Raw genomic sequence first — 17,772 nt, 5'->3', positions numbered from 1 at the left:
TGGGGGTAAAGTATATATTCCCAAAGACCTGGTACAGACTTTCCATAGGAGTGAGGATATTTATGCCTGGTTCACTTCGTATGAAATTGCGCTGAAGATGAATGGTGTGCCTGAGCAGCATTGGGGGGCGGGCCTGTGGAAACACTTTGAGGCTTCTGGGAGGAGTGCTCTAGAGCCCTTAGAGTTAGCAGGTGCCATGACCTACCCTAATATGAAGGAGGCCTTATGTCTCAGGTATCAAGAAACAGGAAAGGGCCTTGACTCGAAATCAGTCAGGCTAAGTCAAAAAAATCTAAAGAACAATCTGTGTGCCAGGACTGATAGTTATTTGAAACAAATGCTTTCTGGTAACCCTTATGAATAAAACATAACGTCTGCTTAATCATTTGCATCATTTAATGATGTAGCTTGCATTTTTATTTTTTCTTGAATTTTAGAAAGAAATATTCTTTGTGCTAAAAACCTTATTTGACAAATTCTATATACAAATATATACACAATGTACAATACATTTACAATTGAACAAATTGCACTTACACCACATACATACTTCTCTCAAACTTCACACACACACTACAAAATGGTCCCTAGGTACACTCTGATGAAATAAAGAAATTCTTTATCCGGAATGAAACCAATTGTGATACAATATTACAAGTAATTTTGATTTTGTGCTTAATTAAACTCAGAACACAGTGATGAATCCTCAGTTCGTGTGACCTGGGACAAGGTCGACGCGTTTCAAACCCTCATATTGGTGGGGTTCTCATCAGGACCAAAAAAGACACTTAAGTCTTTTCAGTTCGCTTTATTCATATGTGATGAAGTGGGCTGAAATCTCCATTGCAGTTAATCTGGAGAGTTTTAATTGGAAGCCTCTTAGCTGCCAAGTTGAGCCCCAGTGTATCCGTGGGCTGGTTCTGTGTGCACGCTGAATCAGTCCGTGGTTTTCCCCGCATCTGTCCATAGAGACATAGAACCGGCCCGACAGTGTACTGAAGCAAGTGGAGAGTTGATCTACAATTGAGATCGTTTGTGTTTGAAAGAAAACTACGGACTACCACTGCAATGAGGTGGGCCACATTGTTCCAAAATGTCCCAAGAAGAAGCCCGCACCCACTGGTGCTCCCGCCCCAGCGTTAGCTAGTATAGCTTTGGGAGGGGATTTGGTTTCTAGTGACTAGGGGGAGCTAGCAGTTGTGACCCTTGTCTCTCTAGGAGACCAAGAGCTGGTCCAGGAGACCTTACTGCCCTCTAACACTAAGAAATATGGGCAGAAGGTGACCATCAATGGGAGGGAGATTGAGGCTCTGAAAGACACAGGAGCCAGCGTGACATCCGTGAGGTGTCAGTGGGTGTCTGAAGAGCAAATCATCCCTGGTGTACTCTGCCCTGTAGTGGCAGCTGACAGCTCAGTGCGCCTCTGCAAGCTGGCGCGTTTTCCCTTTGAATGGGGGGGAGTCTCTGGTCTTTTGGAGGTAGTTGTCAGTGATGCTTTGCCTGTAGACTGTCTGTTAGGCAACGACCTGGAGAGTTCTCCATGGAAGGATGTAGAACACAGAACTCACTTGGAGATGTTGGGTTTGCCTGCGTGGATCTGTGTGTCCACACGTGCTATGACAGCCAGTAGGGGGGATTCAGCAGAACTGGAGCCTGAAACAGTGGCCCAGAGATCTGCCAGGAGAGGAAGAGGCAGAGGGCGCGGGAAACCAGCCCCAGCCGTTCCCACGGTCCAGGAGAAGGCAGAACCTGAGGGGGATGCCCTGGAACCTACAGGGGAAAAGGTGGCCAAACTGGGAGACCTATCTGAGCTGACCCATTGGCAGCAGGAAGGTGGCCCCTCCAGGGAGGAATTCTGCCAGGCGCAGAAAGAATGCCCTTCCCTCAATGGTCTGCGGCAACAGGCTGTGGATCAGGCAGCAGGTGGAGCAGCCAGAGATCACTTTATCTACTAGGAAGATGACCTACTATATAGCGAGCCTAAGTTTGCTGAGCCCGGTGCAGCCCGTGTGCTGGTTGTACCCGAGCGCTTCAGAAACTTCCTAATGGGTCTGGCTCATGACGTGCCTCTTGCAGGACATCTGGGGCAAGACAAGACCCTGAACCGGCTTGTCACCCACTTCCACTGGCCCCAGATGAGAAAGCACGTTGGTTCCTTTTGCAGATATTGCCAAACCTGTCAAGCCAGTGGCAAGACTGGAATGAAGTTGAAGGCACCCCTTCAACCCTTCCCAGTAGTGAGCACCCCTTTCGAGCGGGTTGGCATAGACATTGTATGGCCCCTGGACCCCAAGACAGCCTTAGGCAACAGGTTCATCCTGGTCTTGGTGGACCATGCCACCCGGTACCCGGAAGCAGTCCCTCTCAGGACAATCACAGCACCCGTGGTGGGCCGTGCATTGATGGGGATATTTTCCCGTGTGGGGTTCCCCAGAGAGGTGGTCTCCGACCGGGGTACCAACTTCATCTCTAAGTACATGAAGTCTCTGTGGGTGGAGTGTAGGGTAACTTATAAGTTCACCACTCCTTACCACCCTCAAGGAAATGGGTTGGTTGAAAGGTTCAACCGGACCCTGAAAGGTATGATTATGGGCCTAGCGGAGCCCATGAGACGGAAGTGGGACGTCTTGTTACCATGCCTGTTGTTTGCCCTCAGGGAGGTGCCTCAGAAGTCCTTAGGGTTCAGTCCCTTTGAACTCCTGTATGGCCACCCACCCTGTCAGAGGACCTCTCTCACTGGTGAAGGAGGGTTGGGAAAAGTCCCGTGGGAAAACCCCCCAGGATGTGTTCAGCTATGTGCTGGCCATCCGCAACCAGACACAACGCTTCAGGAAGCGCGCTCAGGCAAACCTGGAAGCAAGCCAGGAAGAAATGAAAAGATGGTACGACCAGAATACCACTCTGGTTGAATTTCAACCTGCACAGAAAGTGTGGGTGATGGCGCCAGTGGAGCCTTGTGCGCTCCAAGACAAGTGGGCTGGGCCATATGAGGTGGTGGAAAGGAAGAGTGAGGTAACCTACCTGGTTAACCTGAGGACTCCCAGGCAGCCCCTTAGAGTCTTGCATGTGAACCGCCTCAAACCACACTTTGAGAGGTCTGAAGTGACTATGCTCATGGCTACAGATGCAGGAATGGAAGAGGATAGTGATCCTCTCCCTGACCTCCTGGCAGTTAAGGAGCAAGATGGGTCAGTGGATGGTGTGGTCCTCTCGCCCTCCCTGATCCCAGAACAGCAGAGCGACTGTCGCCAAGTGTTGGGTCAGTTCTCCTCCCTGTTCTCCCTGACCCCAGGAGTCACCAACTGGTGCGTCCATGATGTGGACACTGGAGACAGTCTGCCTGTGAAACACAAATTTTACAGGGTAGCTGACAAGGTCAGGGCCAGCATCAAGGAAGAGGTTTCCAAGATGTTGGCGCTAGGGGTGATTGAGCCCTCCAGCAGCCCCTGGGCTAGCCCAGTGGTCTTGGTGCCCAAGAAGGCTGCTACGCCCGGTGGCCCTCCAGAACTCAGGTTTTGCGTGGGCTCAATGCGGTCACGAAGACTGACGCACACCCCATACCCAGAGCTGATGAGCTCGTGGATCGGTTGGGAGCTGCCCAGTACCTCAGTACATTCGATTTGACTTCTGGGTACTGGCAGATTGCCTTAACTGATGGGGCCAAAGAGAGGTCAGCATTTTCAACGCCAGAGGGGCACTTCCTGTTCTGAGTCATGCCCTTTGGGTTGAAGAATGCCCCTGCCATGTTCCAGAGACTGGTTAACCAGGTACTGTCCGGGCTGGAGGAATTCAGCGCCGCATACCTGGATGACATTGCTGTGTTCAGCTCCACGTGGGAGGAACACTTGCAATACCTCTGTGAAGTGTTGAAGGCTCTGCAAAGGGCAGGCCTCACTATCAGGGCCAGCAAGTGCCAGATAGGGCAGGGATCTGTGGTGTATTTGGGACACCAGGTGGGGAGCGGCCAGGTGGCACCCCTACAGGCAAAGATTGATACCATTCTGGCTTGGGAGCCCCCCAAGACCCAGACAGAGGTGAGGGCCTTTTTAGGACTCACCGGGTATTACAGACGGTTTGTCAAGGGTTATGGCACCATTGTCGCCCCCTTGACAGAACTCACTTCCAAGAAGTTGCCCAAAAGAGTTGACTGGACTGACGCCTGCCAAACTGCTTTTGAAACCCTGAAAACTGCTATGTGCACAGCACCGGTGCTCAAGGCACCTGACTTTTCCAGTGAGTTCATAGTACAGACAGACGCTTCAGAGCATGGTGTGGGAGCAGTACTCTCACAAATCACTGAGGAGGGAGGAGATCAGCCGGTAGCCTTCATTAGCAGGAGACTACTCCCCAGGGAACAGAGGTGGAGTGCGATTGAGAGAGAAGCATTTGCTGTGGTCTGGGCTCTGAAGAAGTTGAGGCCCTACCTGTTTGGGACTCACTTCCGTGTTCAGACCGACCACAGGCCCCTCAGATGGTTAATGCAAATGAGGGGTGAGAACCCAAACTGTTGAGGTGGTCCCTCTCCCTACAGGGAATGGACTTCACGGTGGAACCCCGACCTGGCACAGAACACGCCAATGCTGATGGTCTGTCCAGGTTTTTCCGCCTTAGTGAAGAGAACTCCCAAGAGGGTGGGCAGTTCTCCCCATTTTCAGCTGGAGGGGACACGAGTTAGACCTGGCATCTTTGGGGTGGTTTCCCCTATCTTTTTGCCTCTACCTCCTGTATTTTTGATGCTGTGCTGGATTTCGTTTTTGCTGGTTTAGATGCTTTGGACACTCTGCCACTGCTGATCAGTGCCAGAATGTAAGTGCTCCCTATGTAAATTGTTATTCTGATTGGATATACATGTTTGGCATATTTGTATCACCATGAAGTCCCTAGTAAAGTTCACTGGGTGTGCCAGGGCTGGTGATGACAAATGCTACTAGTGGGCCTGCAGCACTGATTGTGCCACCCACAGGAGTAGCCCTAAAATAGTGTCTAAGGCCTGCCACTGCAGTGTCTGTGTGCAGTTTAGAACTGCCATGTCCTCCTGGTCAGTGTCCCCACTGACCAGGCCTAACCCTTCCCTTTTTGTGTGCATCAGTCACCCCTATGGAAGGCCCAAGGTACCCCCCTGGGCAGGGTGCAGTGCATGTAAAAGGTAGAGCATGTATCAGTGCAGGTAACATGCTCTGATAGTGAATGGCAGCCATTTTCGTTTTTCACTATTGTAAGGCTATCTTGCTCCATAGATTAACATGGGGGATGCTGGCTACAGTGGTTAACAGCATTTCTTCCCATAGGAACAAGATAGGACATAAGTATCTAGTGTCCCTGAACTCAGAATTTAATAACACATCTTTTAGGAAAGGTTGTTTTTAAATCCTGTGTTTGAGAACATCACTTTTAGAAAGTTGCTGTTCTCTTGTCTAACCCTTCTGTGTGCCTGGGCCTGTTTGTGTATTGACTGTCTGGTTTGAGAGTGACAGGGGCTGGGGGATTCCCCAGGAGGCTGGATGAGTCAGCACTAGGCTGAATGACTGCATTTGCAACTGGAGTGGTAGGAGGAGTTAGCACCTGGGCCTGAATAGGGCTGTGCCTGCCTTCCACAATGCTGGCTCCACCTCCTGCTGGGCGGCTGAGGACCCTGCCCCTCACTCTGAAAGGAAAGAAGCAGCCAGCAAAACAAAGTACTCAGGAAACACCCAGAACTGGTTCAGACCGGGCTCAGGGCCCACATGCACCAAGAGAACAAAGACTTTAGGGGTATAAGTACAGGACCCCTGACAACAGAAAATTAGATCATCCTGGAAATCAAGAAGGAACCTCTGCCAAGGAGAAAGCTGAAACTGAAGAAGGAAGACTGTCCTGCTGTTGCTCTGCTGGACTGACCTGTTGCTTTGCTGCCAAGGAGAGGGGAAGGAGTTTGCTAGTGTGCTGTGTCCCCTGTCTTGAAGGAATCTCCAAGGGCCTGAGAAGAGCTGGCTCCCTGTTCTGAAGTCCCAGGAAAAAAAGGACTTCACCCCCAGCTTCCCTGAACTCTGCTGAGAGAGTTCTGTCCTTCCTAGAGTGCTTGATCCAGTTGTGGGGCCTCTGGAAGTTGTACCTGTGCTGGGAAGCTTGAAACTAAGCTTGAGAGACTTTTGAAACTGAAAAGTGTTGCATCGCTCGCTTGCGGAGCGCATCCCCGACAGTGCGAGAAGGTCGAGATCGTCGCAGTGCCTGACGCCGCTGCCAGAGATGTTGCATCCTTCGTTTGTGGGACGCACCAGAGCGGTGCGGGAAAATCGAACATCGCTGCGAGTGTCGTCGCTGGGTGAGATCGCCGCACTTATTGCTTGCGGACCGCATCACGTCGCTGCGAGCATCATCGCAGAACCATCGCATCGAGGAGCTGCGAGAGAGAGGATCACCGCTGGACCGCGCATCGTCGCCCCGGAGATCGTCGCAGCCTCTACGAGATCGTCGCATCGTGCCTTTGCGAGATCAAACTTCTTACGGAACCTACGCACCGTAATCCATTCAAGTGGCCTTCCTCCCCATACAGACCGGATTTGCCGCAACACGCCCGCTGCTGCAGCGGGGCTGTCGCATCGCCTCCCCAGGGTCTCAGGAGCAACGCATCGCTTGTTTTCCACCGCACCAGCTTCTGCTTTTGGAACTTTGTTGCAACTAAAAGGTACTGTGAGTAAACGTGACGCAACTGTGAACTTTTCACGCATCTGTAGAGAATTCTATTGCAACGTAGAGAATTCTATCGCAACCTAAAGAATTTTAACGCAACCTTAAGAACTCTTTTGAAACCATATTCTTGAACTGTGTATGTTGGATTTTTGTCGTTTTGGTCTTGTGTAGTTTAGATTAAAATACCTTTATTTTTCTAAACTGTTGTGGAGTCAGTTTGTGGTGTTTTCACTGTGTTACTGTGAGTGTTGGTACAAATACTTTACGCATGGCCTCTGGTTAGCCTAGACTGCTCGTGCCAAGCTACCTAGAGGGTGAGCAGGGGTTATCTCAGAGGGTTATCTCCTTGCCCTGACTAGAAGCAAGGGTCCCTATTAGGACAGTAGTACCTACCTCTGCCAACTAGAGACCCCCAGTTCTAACAGATACCATTCAGCAATAATTCCACATAATTTCATACTAGGAAAATGTGCAAGTGTGACTCCCTATTTCACATCTGGCACACCGCATGTGCAAATAATCAAATGTTGCCTTCTTCCGAGGAATGAATACGTGCTTATTTTGTATGAGAGCAGATGCAGCTACGTCTGTAATACCAAAGTGCACTGAGACAGCAAACCAAGCACTACAGCTGATTGTCAACCAGCCACAGTTTCTCCAACATGGAGAAACAAGCATTAAAAGATCTCTCCCTGGTCAGTATACCAAACTGTGTTAGCCTTTTTACAAATGTGTATTTCTTACCCCCAGGCAATGTAGTGGTTTTCTCTTGTAAACCTTGAATACACTGTAAGAGGCACCGAGCTGCTTCGTTTCCCTTTGCTTTGACAACATCCAGGAGTCTTCTTGCCTTAGAAAAACGAGAACAGAATTATCTGTATAGGACAATACTTTACAGCAGGAAAATACTTTTTGAAACCTAAAAACATCGATAATGGTTTGCAGTACCGCCTTTTCCTCTATAAATATTTAAGGCAGGGGTCTTCACCTTTTTTCTGTACTAAGAGCTATTTATGTTCAATGAAAACCATCCTCAGCTACTAAAAATATTAACGTTGTAATATCGACAGCAACATACAAGATTATATTGGTGGCTTCGCCATTCAAGACTATCAGCAGTGATCTCCTCAATGCATCAGGCAGGGTAACCAGTAGTAATGAAAAAAAGACTATCAATTTGCAATGGCTCTTTATGGGTAATACTTCCATTTGTAACGAAAGTGGTGCTCATGTAAAGTGCTCTTATATATTCAGGTCTATTTCACACTATATAAAACTCTATAAAAAAAATAAACACATAACAGCCGTAGTGTAGTTCCCCCCCGGACACCATTGTAATAATAAGCCCCCCCCTGCCCAGCATCACATGATTTATCACTCAAATATTAGCTTTAAATATCGAATAGAATCTGGATTTGTAAAACGGATGAGCATCCTCAAGGATATATTCACACTGGAAAAACATATGTTTATTTTTCTCCAACTCAGTGGTTGAAATTGTTGAATTGGAAACTGGAAATTCGGTTGACCTTCAACCATTTTTCTCCAAACATTAACTTATGACTTCTGAAAATACAAACAGTTTCATCTCAAATACATGCTTTTCAATTTTGACATATATTTATTATTTCAACCAAGCAAACTATGTGCTACTCGTTGGAGAAGCCTGCATTAAAACCTTTCAAATGGCCAGCAGATGACTGATTTGTTTATTTCCTAAGCTCTTTCTGCATTTTCCTAAATTTGACCAATACTAAATATTTTCTTGGACTGTCGTGTAACATCTTAATTCGTAACACTGTTTTAAAGCACAGTTTGGCGGAACCTTCAAATGCACAGCAAGACAACGGCATTCGCGGTTTCAATGAAGATATGTCTAGGTCCAACATTCCCTCACTGTAACTAAAGAGTTAACACTTGATAAGGTCCTGCTCATTTCTTCACAGATAGTCTATCTCTGGACCGGGCGCAAAGTATTTCATATTCATCACTGTTTACATGGCTATACAGTTGATGCAAATTGTGGAGTAGATTTATTTTGTTTACTTATGGCTTGTAAAGTGCACTGAGGCTGCCAGTGGTAGCCAATAGGGTAGCTCAGTGAGCAAAGCTCTTGCAGCTTCCTTTCAGCTATTTGAGGTTGATAAATTCAGTATCGTTGAGTTGCATGAACAGAGCAAATACTCATTTAGTGCTAGAAATCTGTAGCTATAACTGTTGCAAAACAAGCATTTGCAAAGCAATAGGGCTCGCATTTATGAGGGTTTCGTATATGTGAGACCTATTGCATTGCAAATGCTTGTTTTTTTTATTCTAGTAAAGTGTATTTTTCCCACTTGAAGAATGTGAGACTCGTGTTTTACTTTCACTGAGTGCATGTCTAAGAGCCGTCTTTGCGTTTGAAGTAAAAGCAGTAACTGCTGGTCCGCAGAGGGAGGCCCTGCAATATTTATGGCTGTGTATGTGCTGTGTCTCCAAGTTTCTGTCTAGTCCCAGTAACAAGGGCCTACTAAAGGATCTTCACACTGAGGCCCAAATGAATCCAGGAGAGATTGGCAGAGCTGCAAATGCATGACATGAACTGGTTGTTGCATCTGTAGTGTACTTTACATGTTAATGTCAGGACGAGAAGGAAAATATACAAGTAATGGAATTGTGTTGTAAACAGTGTGTGGTGTGCAGGGACATCTTCTTTCTGTCTTGCACTTCATTATACCAGGCATTTTTATCTCTCAAACATGTTTCGTTGCAACAAGAAACTGTGTTTGCCCAATTTGTGTTTTTTAAAAACGTTGTTCTTGTTTTATGAATGCAAACTTGATTAGTAGCTGGACTTACTTTTCTCACCATCCTTGTATACATGTTATGAGCTAGAACTCTGTAAAAACACAATATGGAGGTGCGTGGCTCTGTGTTGCCCACACCAGGCACTCTTGAAGTGCTACTGCGGTGTGCGTGCACACCACCTCTCATTACATCCATCTGTCGGGCCATTATGCACCTTAGGTAAAATTACTGTCTAGAGATTTTATGTAAAGGTTGTGCTTGTCATTACTACTGGGCCAACACCATCTGATTTAATGAATTGTCAGATAAATAGATTTCGTAGCCTTCAAAGATAATTAAATACACATACCAATTAGACTTTCAGGGCAAGACCTATTCGCTTTACCAATGCTTGTTTAGATTGAAATGGGTTGAGATCTGGGGAATCACAAGTCAACTGATTAAAAATGTTTGTAGGTTTCTTTGTAGTGTGTGAGTGAGCGTGCCAAGCTTTAAAATGGGACAGTAAAGAGTTTGACAGCACAGTCCATGGGATTGACAATCTCCAACTGTCCGCACAGTCTCACAAGCAGCAGGAGAGTCTGCACGTGTAAGAGGGGGAGGACCCCTAAGACAGTGATGCCTTATTCTTTGTATGAGATATCCATATAGCAACATCTGAGATGTGGTGTCTAACAGACTATTTATATAGCAAATTCTTCTTGAACACTTCGATCACGGACCAGCCTCTGGGAAATGAGGTTATGAAAGCGCAAGCGAAGTGTAGAACGTGGCAGCATTCACAGAATGGGGCGTCCAGCGTTGGTCCAGGAAGGAGGACCAGATGCATGGCACACAGTGAGGGTAAAGTCTGAAATGGTGAGGGTTGGACAAAGACTCCTGATTCCCCTTGAGCTGTAGATCCTGTCCCAACCCCACTTCAACCACTGCCCAGTGGCGACCCAGCCACCTACATTACGTCCACATCGTTCTATGCATAACAAGAGATCTTTTGTAATCATTGCAGAATATTCCTTCCATTTGTTCTGCAGAACAGCATTCTAGACAAAACAGAACGGCTATCTTTTACATTCAAAAAGGGAGTCTTTCTGTTATGTATATATGGATATAAACATAGTAGAAATACTATGATGATACTTTCAAGTGCTATAGATATTCTGCCCTCCTTCCTGTGCCTATATGTATGGCATAAATACTGAAAAGTAGCCAACTAACAATTTGTGCAATCTTTAAGTTTCTACTGCCCAATTTCCTTAAGGACAATTCCTTCACAGTATGATTCCCTAATTGAATTCATAATGTAAATTACTGATTAAATAAAGTCTGTTTATCTCCGAAACTGCCTTTCCTAATACAATAAAGAAAACATGACTTACCCTTTGGGTCCAGAGAGTGTTAGATAGTAATTCATCTGCACTTAAATACCTAATCTGCCACAGTAACACCTCCTGCCGCTCTCTCAAGATACCTACACCTGGCTCCCTCGGAGGAGACTGAGATACTCTTGTCACATGAGGTGCAGCAATAAGCAGTGTCCAAATTCTCAATGAAAACAGATTTGATGACTTCAAGACACATTTAGTCTAGAAATTTACCAGAAACGTACAACATACAGCTAAAGACTGGGGCAGGAGATATTTTATTTACCTGGCACAATCTCGCATAATTTCTGCCATTTCGAGCTATGTTTGTTACGCGAACTGCCCAAGATAACGCCTTTACTCTAGATTGAAGAGTTAAGATCTCATTCTGTTTAAAATCAGGGGTGTGCAGCAATGTAAATGAACTGAACGCGAGTGATTATTGTGCGTGTCACATGTGCTTTTGGTCTATTTTTTAGCATAAATCGTGACAATCGAGACAGTGCTAAAAAAACAACCACTAGCCAGACATTTTGAGCAATAAAGTGTAATTTTGGGGAGATTTCACATAATTTTCACTTCGAAAATTATGCGAATTTCACCAAGGCCTACTAAAGACACAAAATCACCACCTGCAGGTGACGAAAAGTGGAGAGTAGGTGAGATACAGCTGTGTTAATTTCCTACAGCCTTTCTGACGTAGCTCGATCTGTTGTAGACAAACCTATGGCAGCAGAATAGAATCACAGTTTATGGTTGAAAGACAACAAGCACATGAAAAATCTTAGACTGAGCAGAAAGGGAAAATCCTTTACTCCGCTGTCACAACGACCTACCTTTACACGCTTTACTTTACCACACAAGTCATTACAACGACTAGAAGTAGGGAGTGCCTTGTTGGGCTGGTGTTGGACTTTTAAGTCCAACACTTACCTTCCTGTGGCGTAGACTGGAGTTGGAATAGTAATTTATACTATTCCAAAATCTAGCGTCCCCTACAGCAAGCCGTTGTAACAAATTGCGTGGTAAAGCGCTGCATGGTTTATAAATCAAATTTCATTCATTTCATTTCATTTCATTTCATTTCATGGTAACGTTGCAGTTGGGGTAGAGACTGCATTGTAAAGGCATGCAGGGTTCCGTCATACAACCTAGCAGAAAGCTCTTTTTTCAACATTTATCATGTACAGCGTTCTTTTGACCAAATTTGGTGGCTCCCCTGCTCATCAACAGATGCCAGGAAGGGAGGTGGACTGAAACAGCTCCAGATGGGGGAAAAAACACCTTGTTTGTCTGTGAGTGCTAATATTAGAATAGCTTCAGAATGGGAGAAGACAGAAAGAGTGGAAAAGGAATTCTACAAGTAGGTCTAACAACATAATCACCCCGAGTAAGAGCGCTAGCATGCTGGGTCTGGTGGCTTAGCGGGCTAATGCGTCCACTGTCTGGGCCTGTATTCGACCTCACGGTCTCCGGTTCAAATCCTGATTGTCCCCTTAGTCTTTCATCCTTTGGAGATCAATAAAATGAGTACCATTGAGTTGGGTAACAATAAACATCTGTTCTCCTGTGCCTTAGTATCCTTGGGTGATACTGCGCTTTACAAATGCACATTTTTGTTTAGGGGATAAGGCAGCCTTGAGCCCGACAGCCCCATTTTGTCCACATATGGGCCCATCCAGTGCCGTAAATGCGAATGGGGCCCCTGTAGAATTGCTGAATGGCTCTCAAGCCTTTCTAATTCTTAAAGATATTCATTGGCCATAGGCTGAATGGGGTACCCTGAAGGGTTCGGAGCCCCCGGTAGGATTTTGCCCTCCTGCGCCACACGGATGCAGGGGTCTGCGTTCAACCCCTGTGCCCATCACCTCTCTGGCAGGTGGGGAAAACGGTCGGAAACAACTCACAAAGGTGGCAAAGCTTCAAAAGCAGTGAAGACGCAAGGGGAGGGCCTAGCCAGTGACCACACGGCATCTGTAGGGGCCCATGGGGGTGCAGCGGTGGGAGCCGGCAAAAGGGAAGCTGTAAAGGTAGGCAATTAAGCCAAGACACCACAAACATCGCAAACACTGGGGCAGCCAGCAAGAAATGAATGTTCTTTCTTAAAGCTTGGTAAATACATTGATTTTGGTTTAATTCTTTTGATGATAACCCCCCTGCGAGTGGAAGTTGCAAGTATTAAGAACAAATGACAGCCCGCTATCTTCCGCACGCTCTGCGGCACATTATTTCAGGAGAGGGAGGAGTGGCCTGCGTGGAGGGGCTTCACACTGGCCCATGCAGCCTGTGAGCCTCAGGGGGCTCCCAAGCTTTCGAGGACTCCCAATCTTTCAGGGGTTCATGATAAGCCTAATAAACGCCTGTGATATATGGGAGGCTCAGGGCCCCTCTACACTCTCTGCGGGGGGCGGAGGAGCATCACATTGCGTCACTTCTCGCATGCCTGCGGTAGTATTATTGCATGCTTCGTATTACGGCTCTACCGTGATTACCGCTCCATTAGCACGTGATATTGCACCGGTATGTACCACGGGAAGATGACTTAAACTGTTTTTTACTCTATTTTCTCTTTCTTTATTGGCAGTGCTTAACATGAGTAATAATCACCGACAGTGCAACAACAAATGGTTCCATAATAAGGGCTATCATGTATAATACTCTATTTTCCATGCAAATCAGCCCACTGCTCCTATTGAGAGTTGGGTCTCTCTCAAACTTCTTTAACAATCACAAGCATGTTTTGTTCCGCGTGGGGCTCATCAGTGGGATGTTGAAGACATGCCCTCGGAGTTCATAGGGTGGTAAATATATGTTTCCCTAACAGATTAAAGCTGAATTCACAATTAATAGAAAAAGAACAAAATAGTAACCCCATTTCTGAAACAAGAGTAGATGCAAGAGTCCGCCATGACTGTGGCAGCAGAGCGGAGGAAGGCCGATGGACAGGTTTGAGGGGCCAGAGCATAAGGGGGGGGAGCTAAAACTCACCTGAAAGTTTTGCAGGAGGAGGGGAAGGGATGAACAGAGGGCCTCGGGTAGGGATGGGAGAGGGAAAGACTCATGGGGAGGGGAGCCTGATCTCGAGTTCTGGAATAGCAGAAGAGACCGGCTCAGAGAGAGATAAGCTGGGTTAGACTCTGGTTCAGATATTTTGGGGGTGGTTAAGGACCGTGTGGGATGGTGTGCAAGGGAAGTAGGGGTGCGAAGACGTAGGGCACAGACTCTGATAGACACTTGGGAGGGGCGAAGAAGAGATGTCTGCCCAAGAGCACACTGTGTGCTGGGAGCTAACATGACTCCACGTGTCACTGTTCATGCAATGTGGTGTAATGTGTCTCAGAGGCAGATAAAGAACAGCAGGTTAGCGTGCATGTTGGTTGTGTGTGGATGGTGGGTCCAACAGCAGCTGAGGCTGGCTCCCCCACCCCCACTCACCATAGGAGCAGTAAACGGGGTCTAGACCACTGAAGGAGCCTGTCTGGCAAAGGGCAGTGAAGCAGTGACCCCTGAGGCTCTGCAGCTCACCCTGGGCAGAGGCCTGTTTGAATGGTGCAGTGTTTTCTAGTAACCACCTTTAGAGGGGCCACAAGTGAAACGAGCACTGGGAGGTGGGAGGGTTGCGGGGAATGAGGTCGCAGGAGCTACACACGGTGTAAGGTTGAAAACGAGCTCCACCTAAGCTGTAAGACCCACATATTTCACGGATCACTGAAAGAATATCGACGGACAGAATATCGACCATCAAAAATATCGTTGAGAAAATATCGACAGTCAAAATATCGAGTTTCTATCTCCAAACAGGTAAGTACAAAAATATCGAGTTAAAAATATCGTTTACAAAAATATAGTTGTAAAAAATATCGTATTTACTAAAAACAGTGTTAAATTAAATTAATATTAATAATTAATTACTAAAATATACTTAAAATTACTTAAATTAACTTATAATAATTAAATAATTAATGAAAGTTAAATAAATATTTTTTTATTTCATATGTATTAAACATATATATATAGTAATAAAATATAATAAAATAATACCCAAAAACTGAAAACTGACCCTGAACCCTAAAAATACCCCTTTACCCAAAAACTGAAAACTGACCCTGAACCCTAAAAATACCCCTTTACCCAAAAACTGAAAACTGACCCTGAACCCTAAAAATACCCCTTTACCCAAAAACTGAAAACTGACCCTGAACCCTAAAAATACCCCTTTGCCCAAAAACTGAAAACCGACCCTGAACCCTAAAAATACCCCTTTGCCCAAAAACTGAAAACTGACCCTGAACCCTAAAAATACCCCTTTACCCAAAAACCCAAAACTGACCCTGAACCCTAAAAATACCCCTTTACCCAAAAACCCAAAACTGACCCTGAACCCTAAAAATAAAAACGATATTACTTCACTTACCTTAAAAACGATATTACTTCACTTACCTTAAAAACGATATTTTGGCTGTCGATATTCTGTCCTGTCGATATTTTCTCCAAACGATATTTTGGAGTCGATATTATGTCCAAACGATATTTTGGAGTCGATATTATGTCTGTGTACCATATTTCACAATACCAACTGAAAACAAGTGCATGGTATTGTTTGAGACTTCAGGTTTTAGCCTGCATCGAAATTCCTGTATTTTCCGCCACGCTCTGCATCAGCCAGATCCCGGACCTCAGTACTATAGGGTACAGTGCTTTGTTTAACGAGTTGCCACCACTTTCGCTTTCTGTCGTAGTGCAACAAGGGTGGAAAGTGACGGGCGGGAGAAAGGCTGGGGAGCGGAACTAATGTGGCGGGAGGTTACAAAAATAAATACACTTTGTGACAGCAGGGGTACTTCTCCACTGCCACATCATTAATCAACAGAATGGAGGTGATCAAAGCACTTTCCTAACACCTCGGGTGGCTGACATGGCAACTGGAAAAGTGCTGCAATATTCAAAAACAAGCACCCAGAGTGGTCTCGACTCTACCCGCCCACCTCCTCTAAAGAGCGACTGCATCAGATCAGAGCTGCTGACTCTGGACTTGAGGATTAGTCTTCGAGCCTCAGTGAATCTGGGCAAATCACTTAGGCCCACATGCATCAAGCATTTTTGTAGTCGCAAACGGTGCGATTCCTTAAAATCGTCCGTTTGCGAATGCAAAAGTGCTTTTTGGGATGCATGAAGCAATTTTAGAATTCGTAACATGTGTGCGAATTCTAAAATTGCGGGTGCTTTTAAGAAGTCGCAGATGTGCGATTTCTTAAAAGCAATGCATCATTTTTTTAAAAAGTGAAAATTCGCAAATAGGGTGCCAAATTTACCGAGTGGTTGAACCACTCGGTAAATTTGGAAAAAGTGTGTAAAATGTTGAAAATGGTTTTTTTTCAACATTCATGTTACGGACACACATGTCCTTAGGACATGTGTGTGTGCAACATGATGCGAAAAATACATTTCAGGGGTGCATGGGGGGGTCCTTTGGACCCCCCCCTGCACCCATGAAATTTTCTAAGTGCCACTCGCAATTTCCATTGACTCCTATGGGCCTTTTGGCCCATAGGAATCAATGGGAATTGCGAAAATTAAGTTAAGAAATCGGTATTTCTTTGGGATTCAGTAAAAATTGCGTTTTTTACCGAATCCCAAAAGAATACCGAAAATATTGATGCATATCATTTTGCATTTCTTAATTTGCGATTCCTTATTTTTCGCAAATTAAGAAATGCAAAAAGACACAATGATGCATGTGGGCCAAAATCACCCCCGTGCGGTCACTAAATAATTCTACAAATTGACATTAAAAAAAGCAGTGATCTCAGACAGGGCGGGCGCTAGGCATGGGCAGCGTGGGCGGCTGCACAGGGCCTCGCACTCAGCCGACCAGCATGGGGCCACGCACTGGTGATGTGTCCTGTTGTTTCCCTGGCGATCTATTTAAAAAAAAAGGTGTCGCCTTGCAATTAAGGTCCATTGGAGGCGGACCCCTCCCGGGCCTCTCAGGGATGGTGACTGTCTGGAGGCATAGGGGAGGGAGACGCTCCCTCAATTGCAAGGAGACCATTCACAGAGACTGTGGGGGGCCCATTGTCCAGCATTTTGGCACCCCCACAGTTTTAACTTTTAGACCACTATCAATTCTCACACCTATCGGACTGAAGGTGTGAGAAATGCTTGTGGAGTAAAAGTTAAAACTGTGGGGGCGCAAAAATGCTGGACAATGGGCCCCCCACAGTGTCTCTTAGAGGGGGCCTCGCACGTTGCCTTTTAGCCCAGGGCCTCGCAAATCCTAGGACTGGCCCTGATCTCAGAAGGGTGGCCGAGTAATGTAAATAGACACAGTGATGTTCCAGACAGTGAAGGAGAGCCGTGGGTCCCTCGCCAGCTGCTTGTCCTCGCTCAGCCGCCAGCTCAGCTCGTCGCACAGGGACTCAGGGCAACGGGGGGGGAACAAAGTAAAGGACAACAAGATGGAAACTAAAAAAATACAAGATATTATTAAACATTTGACCCACGCCACAGGGATAGCATGAAGAACCTCTATCCACCGGATCGGTTCGGTTCCAAATCCCACATGAGCCATGGTGGCAGTTAAAAAGCATGATCTAACCATATCAAACACCCTTCACCGAGTCTATGGAGGTTACCATTGCCCTAGGATACCAAATTGGGTCTGTATCATCTAGTACTTGGTATAATACCCTAAGATTAAGCTAAGTATGCCTTCCGGGAGGGTATAAGTCTATGCTTGACTCTATGTATTAGGGACAGTAGGTATTGCTCTAGCCTCACTGCCCGTACCTTGCTAAGTATTTTAAAATCAGGGTTCAGCATCGAGACTGGGCATACTTAGTCTGAAAGTGCAACAGAAGCTCCAGATTTAATAAAGCTATAGTCCCTAAAGTTACTTCCGCTTTTGAAAAGTGAATGTTCCTTTCATGGACCTCGGCAAAGGAATCTTGTAAGG

General features: G+C 46.1%; 1 protein-coding gene across 5 annotated transcripts in view; it reads right to left on the bottom strand.

The window, feature by feature from the left end:
* The window catches only part of NOD2 (nucleotide binding oligomerization domain containing 2), a 379,168-nt gene that overhangs the window by 269,982 nt on the left and 91,414 nt on the right, over positions 1-17,772 (bottom strand). For all 5 annotated transcript variants that reach the window (XR_013603462.1, XR_013603461.1, XR_013603463.1 and 2 more), the window contains exon 3: positions 7,414-7,519. Coding sequence is in view for 2 of the 5 variants with exons in the window: in XM_078668543.1 (XP_078524669.1) it covers positions 7,414-7,519 (106 nt within the window). In the remaining 3 variants the exon portion in view is untranslated. The remainder of the gene's footprint in view (positions 1-7,413; positions 7,520-17,772) is intronic.

Source organism: Lissotriton helveticus, chromosome 12, assembly GCF_964261635.1.
Source record: "Lissotriton helveticus chromosome 12, aLisHel1.1, whole genome shotgun sequence".
Taxonomy (NCBI): Eukaryota; Metazoa; Chordata; class Amphibia; order Caudata; family Salamandridae; genus Lissotriton; species Lissotriton helveticus.
The sequence above is the reverse complement of the archived record's forward strand: the minus strand, read 5'-3'. Positions and strand labels throughout refer to the sequence as shown.